Source organism: Neomonachus schauinslandi, chromosome 12 (genome assembly GCF_002201575.2).
Source record: "Neomonachus schauinslandi chromosome 12, ASM220157v2, whole genome shotgun sequence".
In the NCBI taxonomy this organism is placed as follows: domain Eukaryota; kingdom Metazoa; phylum Chordata; class Mammalia; order Carnivora; family Phocidae; genus Neomonachus; species Neomonachus schauinslandi.
This window is the reverse complement of record NC_058414.1, coordinates 91,936,449-91,952,813: the sequence shown is the minus strand read 5'-3', so window position 1 is coordinate 91,952,813 and position 16,365 is coordinate 91,936,449. Positions and strand designations below refer to the sequence as shown.

The window sequence follows — 16,365 nt, the reverse complement described above, 5'->3', positions numbered from 1 at the left end:
CCCTGTAACTCCATTTGTTCTCTTCAGTTTAGTGCTTTATGTATCTTTAAATCTCACATGACATTATTTCATGTAGGGAATATCCATGTAAATTTACCCATATATTTATTTATTTATTTTTAAGCTTTTCACTTTTTTCTTGCATCACACCTCTCTGTGATAATCTTTTTGCCAGCAGTATGTCCCTTGCATTTCCTTTATTGTGGGCTAGCTGGACGTGAACTCTCAGTTTTTGGTTGACTACAAATACTTCTCCCCTTGCCTTCTTGAAACATACTTTAACTGAATACTGAATGCTAGGTTAATAGAATGCTAAGATAGGGGATAGGAGTGGGAAGGAGGGGAGAGAGAGAGAGCATGAGTGAGCGGGGCAGAGAGAATCTCAAGCAGACTCCATGCTGAGCGTGGAGCCTAATGTGGGGCTCGCCTGGAGGCTTGATGTGGGACTCTTCTCAGGGCTTGATCTCATGACCCCAAGATCATGACCCTGAGATCTTGACCTGAGCCAGAACTAAGAGTTGGATGCTTAACTGACTGCACCACCCAGGTGCCCCTGGTGTCTCAGAATTCTAAGGACACTAATCCTGTTGTATCAAGGCCCCACCTTTATGACCTCATTCAATGTTAATTACTTCCTTAGAGGCCCTATCTCCAAATATAGCCACACTGATGGGGTTACAGCTTCAACATGTGAATTTGGGGGGCGGTGCAAACAATGAGTCCACATACTAGGTGGCATTTACATAATGGTTGAGGGTCTTATGGCTTATAATTATATTACTTCTGATGTCTCTACTGTTGATAATAGTGAATCACTTTCCATGTATTTGGGCATATTCTCCCCCATAATTATTTAGCAAGTGTATAGGGAAGAGAATAAAATTTATCTTTGCATATGTTTCTGTAATCTACAGAATTTGTTGGTGAGGTTGTTGTACACTTCCCAGCTAAATTCTAACCATCTATTGTAGTTTAGTAAAGATTTTCAACTTATTTACATATTGACTTTGTTTTTCTTCATCGTAGCTGTGTTGGTGTAGAAGAACATCATGCTGTTGACATTGACCTTTATCACTGTCCCAACTGTGCAGTTCTACATGGTTCCTCCTTGAGTAAGTATTAGAAACTTAAATAAAAACCGAAGTTTAGAATTCAATGTGTACATGACAATATTTTAATAATAACTTTGACTAGTTATGTTACACCCACCAGGAACTATAGGGAATATTTTTCTGAAGATACTGAGAATACAGTTTCTGTCTGAATTATTGAATAACATTTAATAAGTCAAGAAGATAAAATGAAAAAAATACTTTTTTTTTTTCCCTTTAAAGATTTATCTATTTTAGAGAGAGAGTGTGAGAAAAAACGAGTGTGTGTGAGTGGTGGGGGACAGAGGAGAGGGAGAGGAAGAGAATCTCAAGCAGACTCCCCACTGAGCACGGACCCCGACATGGGGCTTGATCCCATGACCCTTGATCACGACCTGAGCCGAAATCAAAAGTTAGATGTTTAACCGCTTAACCCAGGTGCCCCCAAAATACTATAACTTTTAATTGCCAGTGCAAAGCCCCCAAACTTAAGGACATATATTCAAAGTTTCAATTTGAGAAGTGTGGAAAAGTAAAATATTCTGATTCTGGAAACTGATTTAAAATGTTTTTATCTTTTTATAAATTAAAAAAACCTTTCAGTAATATTTGGGACAGTGTACAGGATAAGACTTTAATGCACACACATGCATTATATTTTTAGGGGGAAATTCGGGTATCAATATGCTGAAATGTTATTCTGTTTTCTGAATTTGGTCATCAGTTTGAGTATGGCCTAGAGTCCTGCCCAGTTTGAAACCACACCCCTGTCCCAGTCCCATTCTGAGGAAGGCAGAGGCCAGAGCAAGTGTCTGCCTACACTCTTCTGTCTGAGGGGCAGGGTGCAGGCCGGGAAGCTCATGTGCCCTCTGGGGTGTACCAATATCACACATAAAATGATATTTATCCCTAGCCTTTTACAGATGCTTCAGAAGAATAGATTGGAGTGTTAATTGTGCAGAAAGAAAGTAGAGATAACGTTTACTTTGAAGGATGTTGTAACTTTCTTTTTAAAAAAAATTTAGACTGCAAGCTAGCATTTTTGTGTTCATTAAAACTAAAGGGAAAAACTATAGATTTAGTCATAGGAACCTTTTCCTGAACATACTTTGATACACATTTGGGTGAGATGTAGGTGACCTATACAACCTCTTTTATTTTATTATCATTAAAAAAATTTTTTTTTTGAGAGGACGAGAGAGGGCGCCTGGGTGGCTCAGTTGGTTAAGCGACTGCCTTCGGCTCAGGTCATGATCCTGGAGTCCCGGGATCGAGTCCCGCATCGGGCTCCCTGCTCGGCAGGGAGCCTGCTTCTCCCTCTGACCCTCCCCCCTCTCATGTGCTCTCTGTCTCTCTCATTCTCTCTGTCTCAAATAAATAAATAAAATCTTTAAAAAAAAAAAAAAGAGAGGAAGAGAGAGAGTCTTAAGCAGGCTCCATGCCCAGCACAGAACCTGACGCGGGGCTCAATCTCATAACCCTGAGATCAAGACCTGAGCTGAGATAGAATCAGACTCCTAACTGACTGAGCCACCTAGGAGTCCCCCTAGTACTTTTTTTTTTAGATAGAAATTTTTATCTGAGATTGTGGGGAAGTAATTCTGTAAAAGAGACTTACTATCAACTGACTGCTGATCTGTTAGAAATATTAGTAATTTACCTAATTTCTTTGTAAGAGATTTAGAAATTCAAGCTGTAAGAATACATCAAAATATTACATTAAATTTCATAATATGTTACAATACAGGTTATCCATTTTATTAGTTACACAGTATAAAATTTGAGGCTAGCAAATTGATAGAATTGTTAGTATAATTGCCCAGTTTATTGTCATAAATGTTTTTAAAGGTTCTTTTGTGTAGCAGTGAAATATGTGGTATATAACTTGGAATAATTATTGACCAAGTGTAATTCTTGGAGGAAATAAATAATACTGGGTTGTTACTGCAAGAAAGGAAACAACTAAAATTTATAGCAGTTTTAGTTTAGAATTTGTATAATCCCCAAATGAAATAATTTGAATTTAATTTCTATGAAATACTATGTGGGTTACTGAGATGGAACAGTGTCGTGTTTAAAACTATCTGATACGTGATGCATTCTGTTTTCTGTTTTTCCTATATGATTTAATTTTTTAAAAAACTTGTCATGCTCACTAAATTGATTTCATAATCCATAATGGATCACAGCCTGCACTTTGAATAATGGTGCTTCAGAGAGAAGCTTGACTACTGTGTGGCCCTTCGTACGCTTCTCTTGCTTGAATAACATAAGATCAGGAATTGGTTATTTTCTGGGCAAAAGTCCAACACTAAATACCCACAGGAAAATGTCCAAGATCCAGTAATTTATTTTATCTTGATTTAAGGCTCACCTCTCTACCTCTCACCCTCCACCCTCAACTTGGGTCATTCCTTTTGGCCCCTTTCCCTCTGCTAGTAAGCCTCCCTTGCTTGCCACCTAGGGCTTCCTGTTCTCTCAGAGTTCCCAGGAATCCTTATTGTAGATACTATTTAGGCAGTATAATATTCACTTGGTTGGTAAATTTAGATTTGACCTTTTTAATGGGAGTTAAGAACTCTATTCAAGGACAAGTATCAAAAAAGCCCCATACTTACACACATACATCAATGTTCCTCAGGCAAATGGGATCCAAACTCAAAATTTTCTCTCCCTATGACCACTACTAGAATATTCCTTTCTTTAAGAAATTCAGTCAGCTTCTTGCAGTGGCTGATTTTATGTGTTGAGCATGTTGGCCTAACAGGACACTTGTAGCCTTCTGTTAACATTATGCAAATCTGCTCATTGAAAAGGAAAGAGAAGTAATTGGCAGCTTATTGGATGCCCCAGAAACTATGCCAAGAAGTACTTGACCTATGTTATTTCCTTTGATATTTGTAACACGTTGAGGTGAGAAAAATGATCTAACTAGCTCTTTCATGTAGTTATTTGGCAGAGCTGGAGTTTGAGCCCATAGCTGTCCAATCCCAAATCTATTCTAATTCTAATCTATTCTGCCAAAATGAAAATTAAAACAATGTAATATCGTAGTTTACTTATCAAATGGGTAACTTTTCTTTCTCTTTTTTTAATTTAAATTTAAATTAAACTTAATTTTTTAAAGATTTATGAATTTATTTGAGAGAGAGAGAACATGTGCAAGCAGGGGGAGGGGCTGAGGGAGAGGGAGACAAGCAGACCTCCCTGCTGAGCAGGGAGCCTGATGCAGGGCTCGATCCTAAGGCCCCCAGATCATTACCTGAGCTGAAATCAAGAGTCAGATGCTCAACCGACTAAGCCACCCAGGCACCCATCTTTTTTTTTTTTTTTTTAATGATGATGCTCATTGTTGACTCAGGGCTATAAAATAGCTGCTTATATATACTGGTAAGAATGTGAGTTACCTACCACTTTTTTGGAGGCAGTTTTGCAATATGTAGCAAGTATCTTAAAAATATTGAGTCTTTCTTCTAGCATTTTTAGGAATTTATCCTGAGGAATTAATGAAGGAAACAGATTTATGTATATGAATATTAATCTCAACTTTGTTTGAAGAAAGATTCAGGATGAGCTAAGTGCTTAAGACTCAAAAAAAGGATTATAAAGTGATGCATCTATATCTATGTCTTAAAATTCTAGGCTGCTTTTAAATTGCTTTTGAATATTTAATAAGGAGAAAAATGCTCATGATAGAATAAGAAAGGTAAGCAGGATGAACATCATGATCCCAGTTGAAAATAAAATGGGATTATGTATCTATATATATGTAGAACGGAAGCCTGGAATGAAACACCCTTGAATTTTACAAGTGATTTTAAATGAGAAAAAATAACACACGAAGGGTGCCTTAATGGCATTTTCTAGGAAGGTTGCTTTATGATTCTCAGTTTTTCTCATGAGACTTCTAAAAAATGGGATTTACTCTTTTCCATATTGAGGGTTTGACTGCCATGAATTATTTTGAGAATCTTGTTTTAAACCCTCAGGTATGAATAAGCCCAATTTCCTCCTTTATTGATTTAGTGTGACTTCTCCTTATCCATATGAGGATCCAGTGTAATTTTATTATTATGATCTTTTAGGGTGAAGGTTTGGAATAACTTAGACTCATAGAGTTGCCCCTGCCCCATGTTTTACTAGAAAAATGTTCAAACATATGGGAAGAGTTGAAAGACTTTTGTAGGGAGTACCTCCAAACTCACCATGTAGACTCTACTATTAATATTTTACATTATTTGCTTTACCACACAGTCTGTGTAACTATCCCACTATTTGTGTATCTATCCATCTTATTTTTTGATGCATTCTAAGCTAGTTGTAGACTTTAGTACATTTCCCAGAATCATGAGGGTTTTAGGCTTAAGAGTGATTTTTTTTTTAAGATTTTATTTATTTATTTGTTAGAGAGAGAGTAGAGAGAGCACAAACAGGTGGAGGGGCAGAGGGAGAGGGAGAAGCAGGCTCCCCAATGAGCAAGGAGCCTGATGTGGAACTTAGTCCCAGGACCCTGGGATCATGACCTGAGCCGAAGGCAGACGCTTAACCATCTGAGCCACCCAGGAGTCCCTTAAGAGTGATTTTCAAACTTAAGAAAAGATGTAAAACTGACATCTTACATTGCTAACACACGAAAGGGCTGTAGGTGGTGCTGCCTTGGTGGAAAGCAGAATGAGATCCAGAGTTTCTTTTGTGGCCTCTTCCCCATCTTCCCCTTTATTAAGGGTTCCTCAGCATGGTTTGAAATACAGCACTCCTAAAAAAAAAAGAAAGGGAGGAGGGAGGGAGGGAGGAAGGAAGGAAGACAGCACTCCTACCTTCATTACCATTTGAGGAAACGACCCAGACGTGTCACATGACTTGCCCAAGGTTGCAGAGTAAGTTATGGCTGAACTAGGAGTCCAGTCCAAGTCTCCTGATGTTGATTGCCATGATTCTTCAAGATTGTAGCCGCCCAGAGCTGTAGAATCACAGGATCTGAGCATTAGAACTAATCATAAAGTTATTTGTTCCGTCATTCCTCCTTCCTTTAATTATGAGGAAGCCACCTGCTCTTCTTTTGTGGCAGTCTAAGCCTACTTATTTTGGGGATAGATCTTGACATAAAAGAGAAGGGAACTGTGCTGTTAAAATAGATATCTGATGTGGGATCAATGACTTGGATGATTCATAAAAATCATACTATGACTTCATGGTCTAGTGAAAATCATGATTTAAAATAATTGTGATATTTTATAATATGTGTAAGTGTGGATATTGTAATGGGCTCCATCTGCTAATTTGAATTTGCTGATTTAAAATTTTTTTGAAATAAAAAGTAGATTTAAAAACATTTTTTAATGCTCTCTTTTCAAAATTTTATTTAAATTCTACTTAGTTAACATACAAGAGTAGATTTTTAAAGATTCAGTTAATCGCCTATAATTGTGGCATTACACAAAGTAAAATTTACTGCTTCAGCCTGGAAATGAATTAAAAAGGGAGTGTTTTTTTGCACTTACAGTTGTTATTATTTCTGATCATATAGAATATACTTTTTAGGAAGTACGTGGTATCACCAGTTATCACAAGTGTTTTCTTTTTTTAATCTCCTAAAAACTCAGTGAAAAAGAGGAGGAACTGGCACAGGCATGACTACACAGAAGCTGATGACGGCTCCAAACCAGTGCAGGCTGGGACTAGGACTTTTGTGAAGGAATTACGTTCTCGAGTCTTCCCAAGGTATGGAAACTTGTTCTCACCAAAGAAAATTTGAGAATGTTACCTAATAAAGTGGCATCATCTAAAGCAATGTTTTCAAACTCCAGGTTGCCACCCATTCTCAGCTTTTTACTCTTGTTTTTTTCATGAAATAGAAACCAGTGGCGCATTGTAAGTAATAGGAGTAAATAAGCACAGTTTCATGGACCTGTCGTGTTATACATACGTGTACGGGGGGCACCTTGTAAAAATACATTAACTGTGGATCTCCATCCAGAAAATTTGAAATATGCCCACCTAAGGCAGTTGTCTCCAGGACTGGGCTCCCCGAGATATGCAACAGCTGCTTGTCTTCCCTTTTTACCTCACCTGTTTGGATTTTCAAACTCTGTTTTTTTCTTGTGTTGTTTTCATATCTCTCTCTCCACTCTGGGTTTGTCAGAGGTACCCATACCCATTGCTCAGCCTCTCTGGTGGCAGCAGGACTGGGCTTTTTGATTTTTAAAAGATAATGGGAAGTGTTTGACTTCTCTGTGGCTCAGAGAGAGTCAAAAGTATTACACAGCATTTAATCATGCTAATTTAGATCATTTCCTGCTCGCTGCCTGACATCTATTTAAAGTGATAATGCTTAATAGCCTTTTACACAAGATCATATCCAGGCTTGTTAAAGAGGGGAAGCACAGTTTAAATTTAAATCTCAACATCACATGCAGCCTATTAAGGAATTATTTCAGATCCTGTAACTATAAAACCCTTGCTGTTTCTTCACAGTCTAACATTCCTGTCTATTCCTCTCCCCCTTAATCCTTAAACAGAAACATATAATTGATACGCACATAGTGTTGTCTCCCTCAGGTCTGCTGAGCTTTCCACAGTGGTTTCCACATGACTTCTGTGATATTAAAGGTCTTTGTCTCAAATATTCTCTTTTATCAGTTTCAAAGTGGTTGGAAGAATGTTTGTTTTCCTGGATTGGTTTGGAGCCTAGGGCCAGAGTTTTCAGCCTGGGTCTATGAACTGGCTTCAGAGAGGCTTGTGAGTTTCTTAAACCTGTATAAAGTGTTTAGTGTCAATATGTGAATGTGTATTTTTCAGGAAGAGGAGCCGTGGCTTTTATTTTTTTCAAATAGGCTTGTGACCTGAAAGAACAGTGTTAAAAACGCTGGCCTGGTGCTGCCTGTGGCCTCTGTACCAAAGTAATAACCGAGGAGAGCAGGTTATAGGGATGGTCACAAATGTCTAAACTCTAATTACCGTTAATCTAAGGTTTTTGGTTTTATTTTGTTTAACTCCATAAACCTTCACATCATTTAAAACCATATATAGAGGGCGCCTGGGTGGCTCAGTTGGTTAAGCGACTGCCTTCGGCTCAGGTCATGATCCTGGAGTCCCGGGATCGAGTCCCGCATCGGGCTCCCTGCTCGGCAGGGAGTCTGCTTCTCCCTCTCCCACTCCCCGCTTGTGTTCCCTCTCTCGCTGTGTCTTTCTCTGTCAAATAAATAAAAATCTTTAAAAAAAACAAACAAACAAAAAAAACCCCATATATAGAGTGACAGTAATTAATTAAATTACACATACGTGATGTGATTAACACGGAAGTGTATAAAATAAAGTGAACGGTTATCTCACCTCCTCCCCCTCATTTTAAACTTAGGGTGAGCCTTTTGAGACATTTTTCTACATAAATGATTACATTTAAAGTATTTATGTATATATATGTGTAGATGTGTGTGTGTATATATATATGCATCTAATTTAAAAAAAATAAATGGGGTTATGTTATGCATATGATGTGCAACTTGCTTTTTTTATTTACCTCCCTCCTTAACTGCTGTGTAGTATGCAGTTGTGTATATTCACCATGATTTACTTAACCATCCCTCTATGGTGTATGTTTAGTTTGTCTCCAATTTTTTTCTCTTGCAAATAATGATGTACCTATATTTTTAAGCACTTGTATTTATATATTTTTGATCGACAGGGTAAGTAAAACACCACAAACATTAAAGGTCAAGAAGTACAAGTGATTTGAAATTCTCCCTCAGATTGGAGTTGAGGGAATTGTTTGATTCTCAGAGTTTGGGAAAAGGGACAACTGGGAGATGCTTGTGGGGAAACTAAAAGGCAGTACAGAACTCAATGAGTCAGATGAAGGAGATCTAAACCCTTCAAATACAAGACTATCCAGAAAAAGTCTGTCTCATTTTGGGGAGCTTCAAACTGACCTTTTCTTATTGAGAGGGTGGCCAGATCAGAACCCAATAATTCAGAGAACCAGTATCTCTTGTCTTCTTGATGCCAAGGCTGCAGGTGACAGCAAGACAGTTAAGGTCTGATTGTGTAAATGGCAACTGTTGTGTTTTAACCTGTAAAGCAAGTGTTGTTCTTTTTTGAAGGTATAACAGCTGCATTCTGAGCAATTGGGAGATAAAATCTAGAACATCCCCATTTAAAGGGATCTTTGGTTTATGGTTAGAGGACAATGGAAAGGGACAAACCGCACTTAAGTGTGATGCTTATGACGTGTTACTCATGAGAGTGGGCAGCTGGGGTTGAGAATCCCTTTTTAAAAAGTGGCTTAAGGCGACCACTTGCTGAAACTTACGAAATACTGGTTGTAACAGATAAATTGGGAGTTCATTTTCGACATTTGTCTCAGTGGACGGGGACCATGGGAGCTAGCCATCCTCTGTTGTGCAAGACAACAGTGAATTGTTCTGTGTCCATGAGACTTTGAAATGTCTAACAAATATTTGTGTAGAATTTTATAGCCAGATAGAATCTTCTCTGTTTTACTTATCCTGACACCAAGTTTTATTCTAATGTGCCCCCTTACCTTTTGCTCTTCTGATTTCTTGCACAGCTTGTATTTAGTGGCTTCTGATCTAGTTACTTCTCTTAAATTCAGTCACTCATTACAACAAGTTGTAATCATTCTATTATTATATTATCTCTTCTAGTGTAGTTATCTAAACATATACATATTGAAATATATATTTTGCTATAAACTAATTTTTTCTCTTGTTTTGGTGAAGGCATTTAATATAATACATATATATTTTTCCAATTGTATGTATTGAAGTAATTATCTATGACTTTTACTTTAGGATAGTAAAAGGGACTTGATAAAACATTTGTTCTAGAAAGGAGAATCAGGTATAATAGGTTGAGAACTGCTGATATAGACAATAATATAGTATATGAGTTAACCCATTACCAGACTATTTTTCTTAAAGTGAACTTTCCAACAAAGATGACGTTTTACTCTTATGTTTTCCTTAGTGCCGATGAAATCATTGTAAAGATGCATGGCAGCCAGCTGACACAAAGATACCTGGAGAAACATGGATTTGAAGTTCCTATTATGGTCCCCAAATTAGATGATCTAGGACTCAGGCTCCCTCCACCTACTTTTTCTGTCATGGATGTGGAACGCTATGTAGGTATGCACTTGATTGCTTTAAGTACTTGGGAAAATGGCGGTAAAAGTAGTAGTAGTATTGTTCTAATTACATTAGAAGTTGAGTGAGGAGATGTTAGTTTAGTTTTATGGGTCAGGGAAAGTGAAATTCAGTATCACCTAGGTCGAAAACTGTTTCTTCTGAGCAGACCTACAATTGTCAGAAAAAGAGAATGAAACACCTGATCTGTTCTTATTTATTCAACCTCATCCTGCCACTTTTTTTGTTATCATCAAATTTTCTGGTACTTGCTTAGGAGAAATAGTTGCTGAGGCGTAACTACAGATACCAGGAGGAAGACACTGGGAAATTGGACTGGTTCTAGGACTCTGTAGCATTCAGGAGCAGGATCATTGACCTCTGGTACCTAGAGAAAGGCTGGAAAAAAGAGGAGACCATGTTCAAGCCGTTTCTATATTCATGACTTGTTGATATTGCCACTTCATGGTGTCTGGACTCAGTGTGTGATTTTGAGGCCCAGAAAGGTATAAGAAACAAGGGGGAAAACCATTTCTCTGTTGCAGTCTTCTTGACATTTTCAGTCATTTTGTTCGTTCTCATCATGGTATCTATAGTTAAAACTGACTATATGTAGATCTCATTCCATGTCAGCTATAGATAGAGATTTTTTTTGAGGATTAGATCTCAAATCGACCTTGACTCCGAACTGTACATTTACTGCAGTGCATTATCTCCTGAGTATAAAATGTCTGAGAACTTGTCCCTTTATTGAGCCATTGGGTGACAGTTTTCATTGATAACTGCTTCGCTGAGGAAACCCAGTTTAATGTCATGACTTCACATTCAGCTAATTCTGAATTATTTGATAAACTAGGGGATGAGGCTGAGGTTTAACCTGAGCCTGTTTGCATAAGTAGCACTGTAAAATAAGTGGCTAGTGTAATATAAGTTTAGGAAAAAATAGTCCAACGCCTAGATAGTTTACTTTTTAGCACTGCAAAATGCTTCGGTTAACAGAACTGTTTTGCCTTTTAAGTATAAAATAAAGTCTACTAGGCGGTGCATTAATATAATGTTACACTATAGTAAGAAAATGGCATTTATTTGATTTCTCTCTCAGATTGATTAAATATTGCCATATTTTGAATTCCATTTGTCTGTCTTGTAGGACATTGCAAAACTGGGTGTGCTTTCTAGGGTGACAGTACAGTGATGTGCGAGAGATGCCTGATGGTTTTCTAGGAAAATTCTAAATCCCAATTGAGAACTCGTTTCACATGCATTAATATGAACTGATTTTTGCTTCCTAACCACTGATTTTTTTTCTTGAAGCAGAGTATTAGAAGACACTACCTGGCAAGCAGAAATTGTCATGGTTACATTGTTCACTACTTCCACAGTGACTGACTGGTTTTTCTAAATGATAGAATCTTAGGTGTTAAAGAAGTGAAAGGACGAAGTCAGTCCCTTCATTTTATGCATGAGGACGTGGAAACTCAGAGCACGTGGCACAGTTCCCACATACCAATATAATGCATTTTTGTCAGTGTGAGCTGCACACAAGAAATCATTAGTGTGTAGAAAACTTCGTAAACATTTAAGTTTTCTCGTGTTAATTAGTAACTCTGTCTTAATTGTTTTATTATTTCCCTGAAAAGTGGCCCCCTTTTCCAAAAGTTCCAGTTGGACTTAAAAAGTAAGGATACAGGCAGAATCTTTGTCTAGGCTATGTAGTTTTATGGTTGGCTTTAAGTAAATACAGTTTTTAAAATATTTTAGTTTAAGGCATCTCTTGATGTAACTCTTAAGCCTGATAATAAGACTATAATTTTTCTCTGCAGGTGGTGACAAAGTGATAGATGTCATTGATGTGGCAAGGCAGGCAGACAGCAAGATGACCCTTCACAATTATGTTAAATACTTCACGAATCCTAACAGACCAAAAGTGTTAAATGTGATCAGCCTTGAATTTTCAGATACAAAGTGAGTAGTTCTGGACATTTTGGTTTAGTCTTCTCAGTGTTAGCTAAATGTAGTTAAATGATAAATTTATTTTAGTAAGAAACCTAATTATGACTTCTAAAGTGGTCCGGTAATAGCACTGTTGTACACTTTGCTTTGGCACGCACCGAGAATATTTAGAAATATGATGAATTTTAAACTTTTAAGTATTGTTGTTAACCTGGAGTTCCATTTAATTTCTTGGTTTGGGTTGAGATGGGAGATGAAACTTTAAGAACTTTTAATTTGCATGATGTGGGTATGTGTGTATATGTGTGTTTGTTTTTTTAAAGGATGTCTGAATTGGTGGAGGTCCCTGATATAGCCAGAAAACTTTCCTGGGTGGAAAATTATTGGCCAGATGATTCAGTTTTTCCCAAGCCATTTGTTCAGAAATATTGCTTAATGGGAGTTCAAGACAGCTACACAGATTTCCACATTGACTTTGGTGGAACTTCAGTTTGGTACCATGTCCTCTGGGTAAGATTGGGGTATTTCTTTGTTCTCTCATTGACAGAAACATTTAGTCCTATTTTTCCAGGAATGCATTTATTTGCTGTAAATGACATTTATAAAGAGGGAAGTTTTTGTACTTTTTAAGTAGGATCCAGCATTTTACCTTTAAGCATTATGTTTTTGTTTTTGTTTTTTTAAATCTCAAGTAATGGAGGGGCCACCATGAGTTTTTAATTTATATTTAGTTTCCTTTTTTTGTCCCCATCTTATAAATTGGTCTCTTGTAGCCTTTTGTCTCTTTGTTTCCTCTTTGCCCTGGTCAATTTTCCGTTAATCCCTGAATCAAATACTGGATTACAGCAAAATTACAGTAATATTTGCTTCTGAATTTAAGGGTAGGCCAGGACAGCTAGTTGAATAAGTCAGAAATGCCCATGAAAATACTAATTCTTCTTGGCAGCTTATATTGACCTTGCTTTATCTAGAACTGCACTATTCAGCACAGTAGCCACTGGCCACATGTGGCTAAATTTAAATAATTATAATTAAATATAATTTAAAATTCAGTTCCTTATTTGCACTAGTCACATTTCAAGTGCTCAGTAGCCACACGTGGCTTATGACTGGTGTATTGTATAGCGCAGATATAAAACATTCCCATCATCACACAAAGTTCTATGGACGGTGCTGGTCTAGAACCAGACCTTGGTTTATATACAATGCCTATGTTTCAGCAGTGCTCTGGACTGTATTCGATGCTGTGTCCTTGAGCTCCCATTCTTCTTCTCTATGAGAAGGCAGAGGGTTAGTTGATTAAAGGAAGTTTATTTACAGGTCTTTAAAAAAAATAATCATATTATAGATCTTAGGGGCAAGGGCAAAGTTTGCAGAAATGACTCTGTGACCTGGGCCTATTAACATGTATTTACTTCCCTACCGTGAAAATGAGATCAGTAAGATGTCTGTGATGCTTACCCTCCTCTCTTGTAACTGTTTCTCCAATGCTACTTTATTGACTCCTGGTCATATTTTGGAGGGGGAGCTTTAGCTTTTGTGAAGATGCTTATTAAGGGCAATAGTTATTGATCAGTTTGTGAAAGATGTCCTCTTGAGCCTAAAAAATCTGATAATTATCTAATTTAATTTAGATCATTATATTGGAATATTGGTCCGTGTAGGCCATCCTAAGAGTGGCATTTTTTTTTTTCAAAAATAGTGTGATTACTTCCTTCTAGGGTGAGAAGATTTTCTATTTGATAAAGCCAACAGATGAAAACTTGGCACTTTATGAGTCTTGGAGTTCATCTGTGACCCAGAGTGAGGTGTTCTTTGGAGATAAGGTGGATAAATGCTACAAATGTGTGGTAAAGCAGGGACATACTTTATTTGTTCCTACAGGTAAGGCTTTCCTCCCATCCCCTCTCCCCATAGTTGATGCTCAGTCACATGGAGTCGGCTTTTTATTAGAACCTCTGGCTTTAACATGGTTGGAAAAGAGCTTTGCATAGCCTGAGAGAGAATTCTGATCTTGGACTTTTCATTGCTTTGACCCTTAGAGGGCTTCTCTTGTAGTTAGGATCTGTTTTGGAATTGTGTTTTATGTCATTTGCCTTCATTTTAATTTTTATTCAGATAAAATTCATATGCCATAATATTTATCCTTTCAAAGTGTACAAGTTAGTGTTTTTTGGTGGATTAACAAAGTTGTGCACCCATAGCACTTGCAGAACGTTTCATCACCTCAAAAAGAAACCCCTACCAGTTAGTAGGCATTCCGGATTCCCCCTCCCCTGTGCCCCGGGCAGCCACTAACTGTACTTTTCTGTCTCTGTGGATTTGCCTATTCTGGATATTTCATGTATAATATGTGGAATACGTGGTCTTTTGTATCTAGCTTCTTTTCGTTAGCTTAATGTTTACTAGGCTCATCCATGTGGTATCACATGTTAGCGCTTCCTTACTTTTTATGGCCAAATGATATTCCACTATATGGATAAACCACATTTTGTTTATCCATTCATCAGTTGATGAACATTGGGTTGTTTCCACTTTTTGGCTATTACTAATAGTGATGCTTTGAACATTTGTGTAGAAGTTTTTGTGTGGAGGTATGGGTTTTCATTTCTCTTGGTTATATATATACCTAGTAATGAAACTGTGGGGCCATAGAGTTTATGATGTTTAACTTTTTGAGGAACTGCTAAACTCTTTTCCACGTGGTTGCACCACTTTACATTCCCACCAGCTCCAGTTTCTCCACGTCTGTACACATGTTCCAGTTTCTCCACGTCTTTACCAACACTGTAATTATCTTTTTTATTTTGACCGTTCCAGTAGATGTGAAGTAATGGTATCTTATTGTGGTTTTGATTTGCATTTCCTTAATGAGTAATGATGCTGAACTTTTTTCTTGTGCTTATTGGCTATTTGTATATCTATCTTTGGAGAACTGTCTATTCAAATTCTTTGCCCATTTTTAATTGGGTTATTTGTCTTTTTATTGTTGAGCTGTAAGTGTTCTTGATATATTCTGTATACTAGATATATGATCTAGATATGTCCAGATATATGATTTGCAAGTAACTCTCCTGTTCTGGGGCTTATCATTTCATTTTCTTTATACGTTCTTTGTAATGTCCTTTGCACAAAATTTTAAAATTTTGATGACATGCTTTCAATTTTAACGGGTCAGCTCTACCTTGCTATCAAAGGCCAACCCTGCTGTAAGAATCTGGGCTGCTGTCCTGGGACACTGGAGGCAGTGGGTATATTTTGAGGGACCCTGGGAAGGGACTGAATACCAGCCTTAGCTATAGTCTCAAGTATAGGTATCAGGAGTGTCACTTTGAGATGTGACTGAATGCAGGCTGTGGACTCTCCCAGCCACTGGTTTTGAGAATTACGGTTTTCCGATGTGGGTGACCTTACTTGCCGGAGTTCACAGGGATCTGTTGCCACAGGCCTTGCTTTCTTGCCTTGCCTCTGGTGTATGTAATAATAAATAGGTATTGAATAAATGAATGAATACATGCCAGACTTTATAAAATCTAGATAAGTATCAATATTTTTATTGTGCGTGGGCTCAGCTCCTCCCTTAATTCCTCTTCCCAGGGCTCCCTTTTGCAACAAATATTTTGTTATGCTCTCTTCAAAATCTTGAATTCAAATTCATTCATGCTATAACCTCCTATACCAATTATGTCCCCCCAAATTGATGTAATGATCTAACTGGAATAGAAAGAAGAAACCAAAAAGCAATTTATAATAAAATACTATTTCAAAATGTGCCTGCTCATACAGGTGTATGATTGGCAACTCAAATTCTATAGCATTGGTGTAGATTAGTGGTTCTCAAATGTCACTGAGCATTAGAATCACCTGGAGGGCTTATTAAAACATGAATTGCTGGGCCTCATCCCCAGCGGTTCTGATTCAGTAGATCTGGGAGGTGGGGGGGGGGGGGGGGGGGCGGTGTTGAGAATTGCATTTCTAAAGGTTCCCAATTGTTGGCTGTTGCTGCCAGTCTGGGACCGCACTTAGACAACCACTGCCCTAGGGATTGTTGCTTTTGCCCAGGGTAGCTGGTAACTGATAAATTTCCAGACTATAGTTTCCTTCAACTTACAGAGTAGTTGTATTCCTGGAAAATTGTGCCAAAACTGTGCAAAAAATACTTGGCTTACTTATATAAT

General features: G+C 37.6%; 1 protein-coding gene across 1 annotated transcript in view; it reads left to right on the top strand.

Moving 5' to 3' along the window:
* The window catches only part of KDM7A (lysine demethylase 7A), a 103,868-nt gene that overhangs the window by 61,083 nt on the left and 26,420 nt on the right, over positions 1-16,365 (top strand). Inside the window, 6 exon segments of the mRNA XM_021692836.1 lie at positions 982-1,112; positions 6,695-6,812; positions 10,077-10,237; positions 12,058-12,199; positions 12,511-12,697; positions 13,909-14,071. Coding sequence (XP_021548511.1) covers positions 982-1,112; positions 6,695-6,812; positions 10,077-10,237; positions 12,058-12,199; positions 12,511-12,697; positions 13,909-14,071 — 902 coding nt within the window.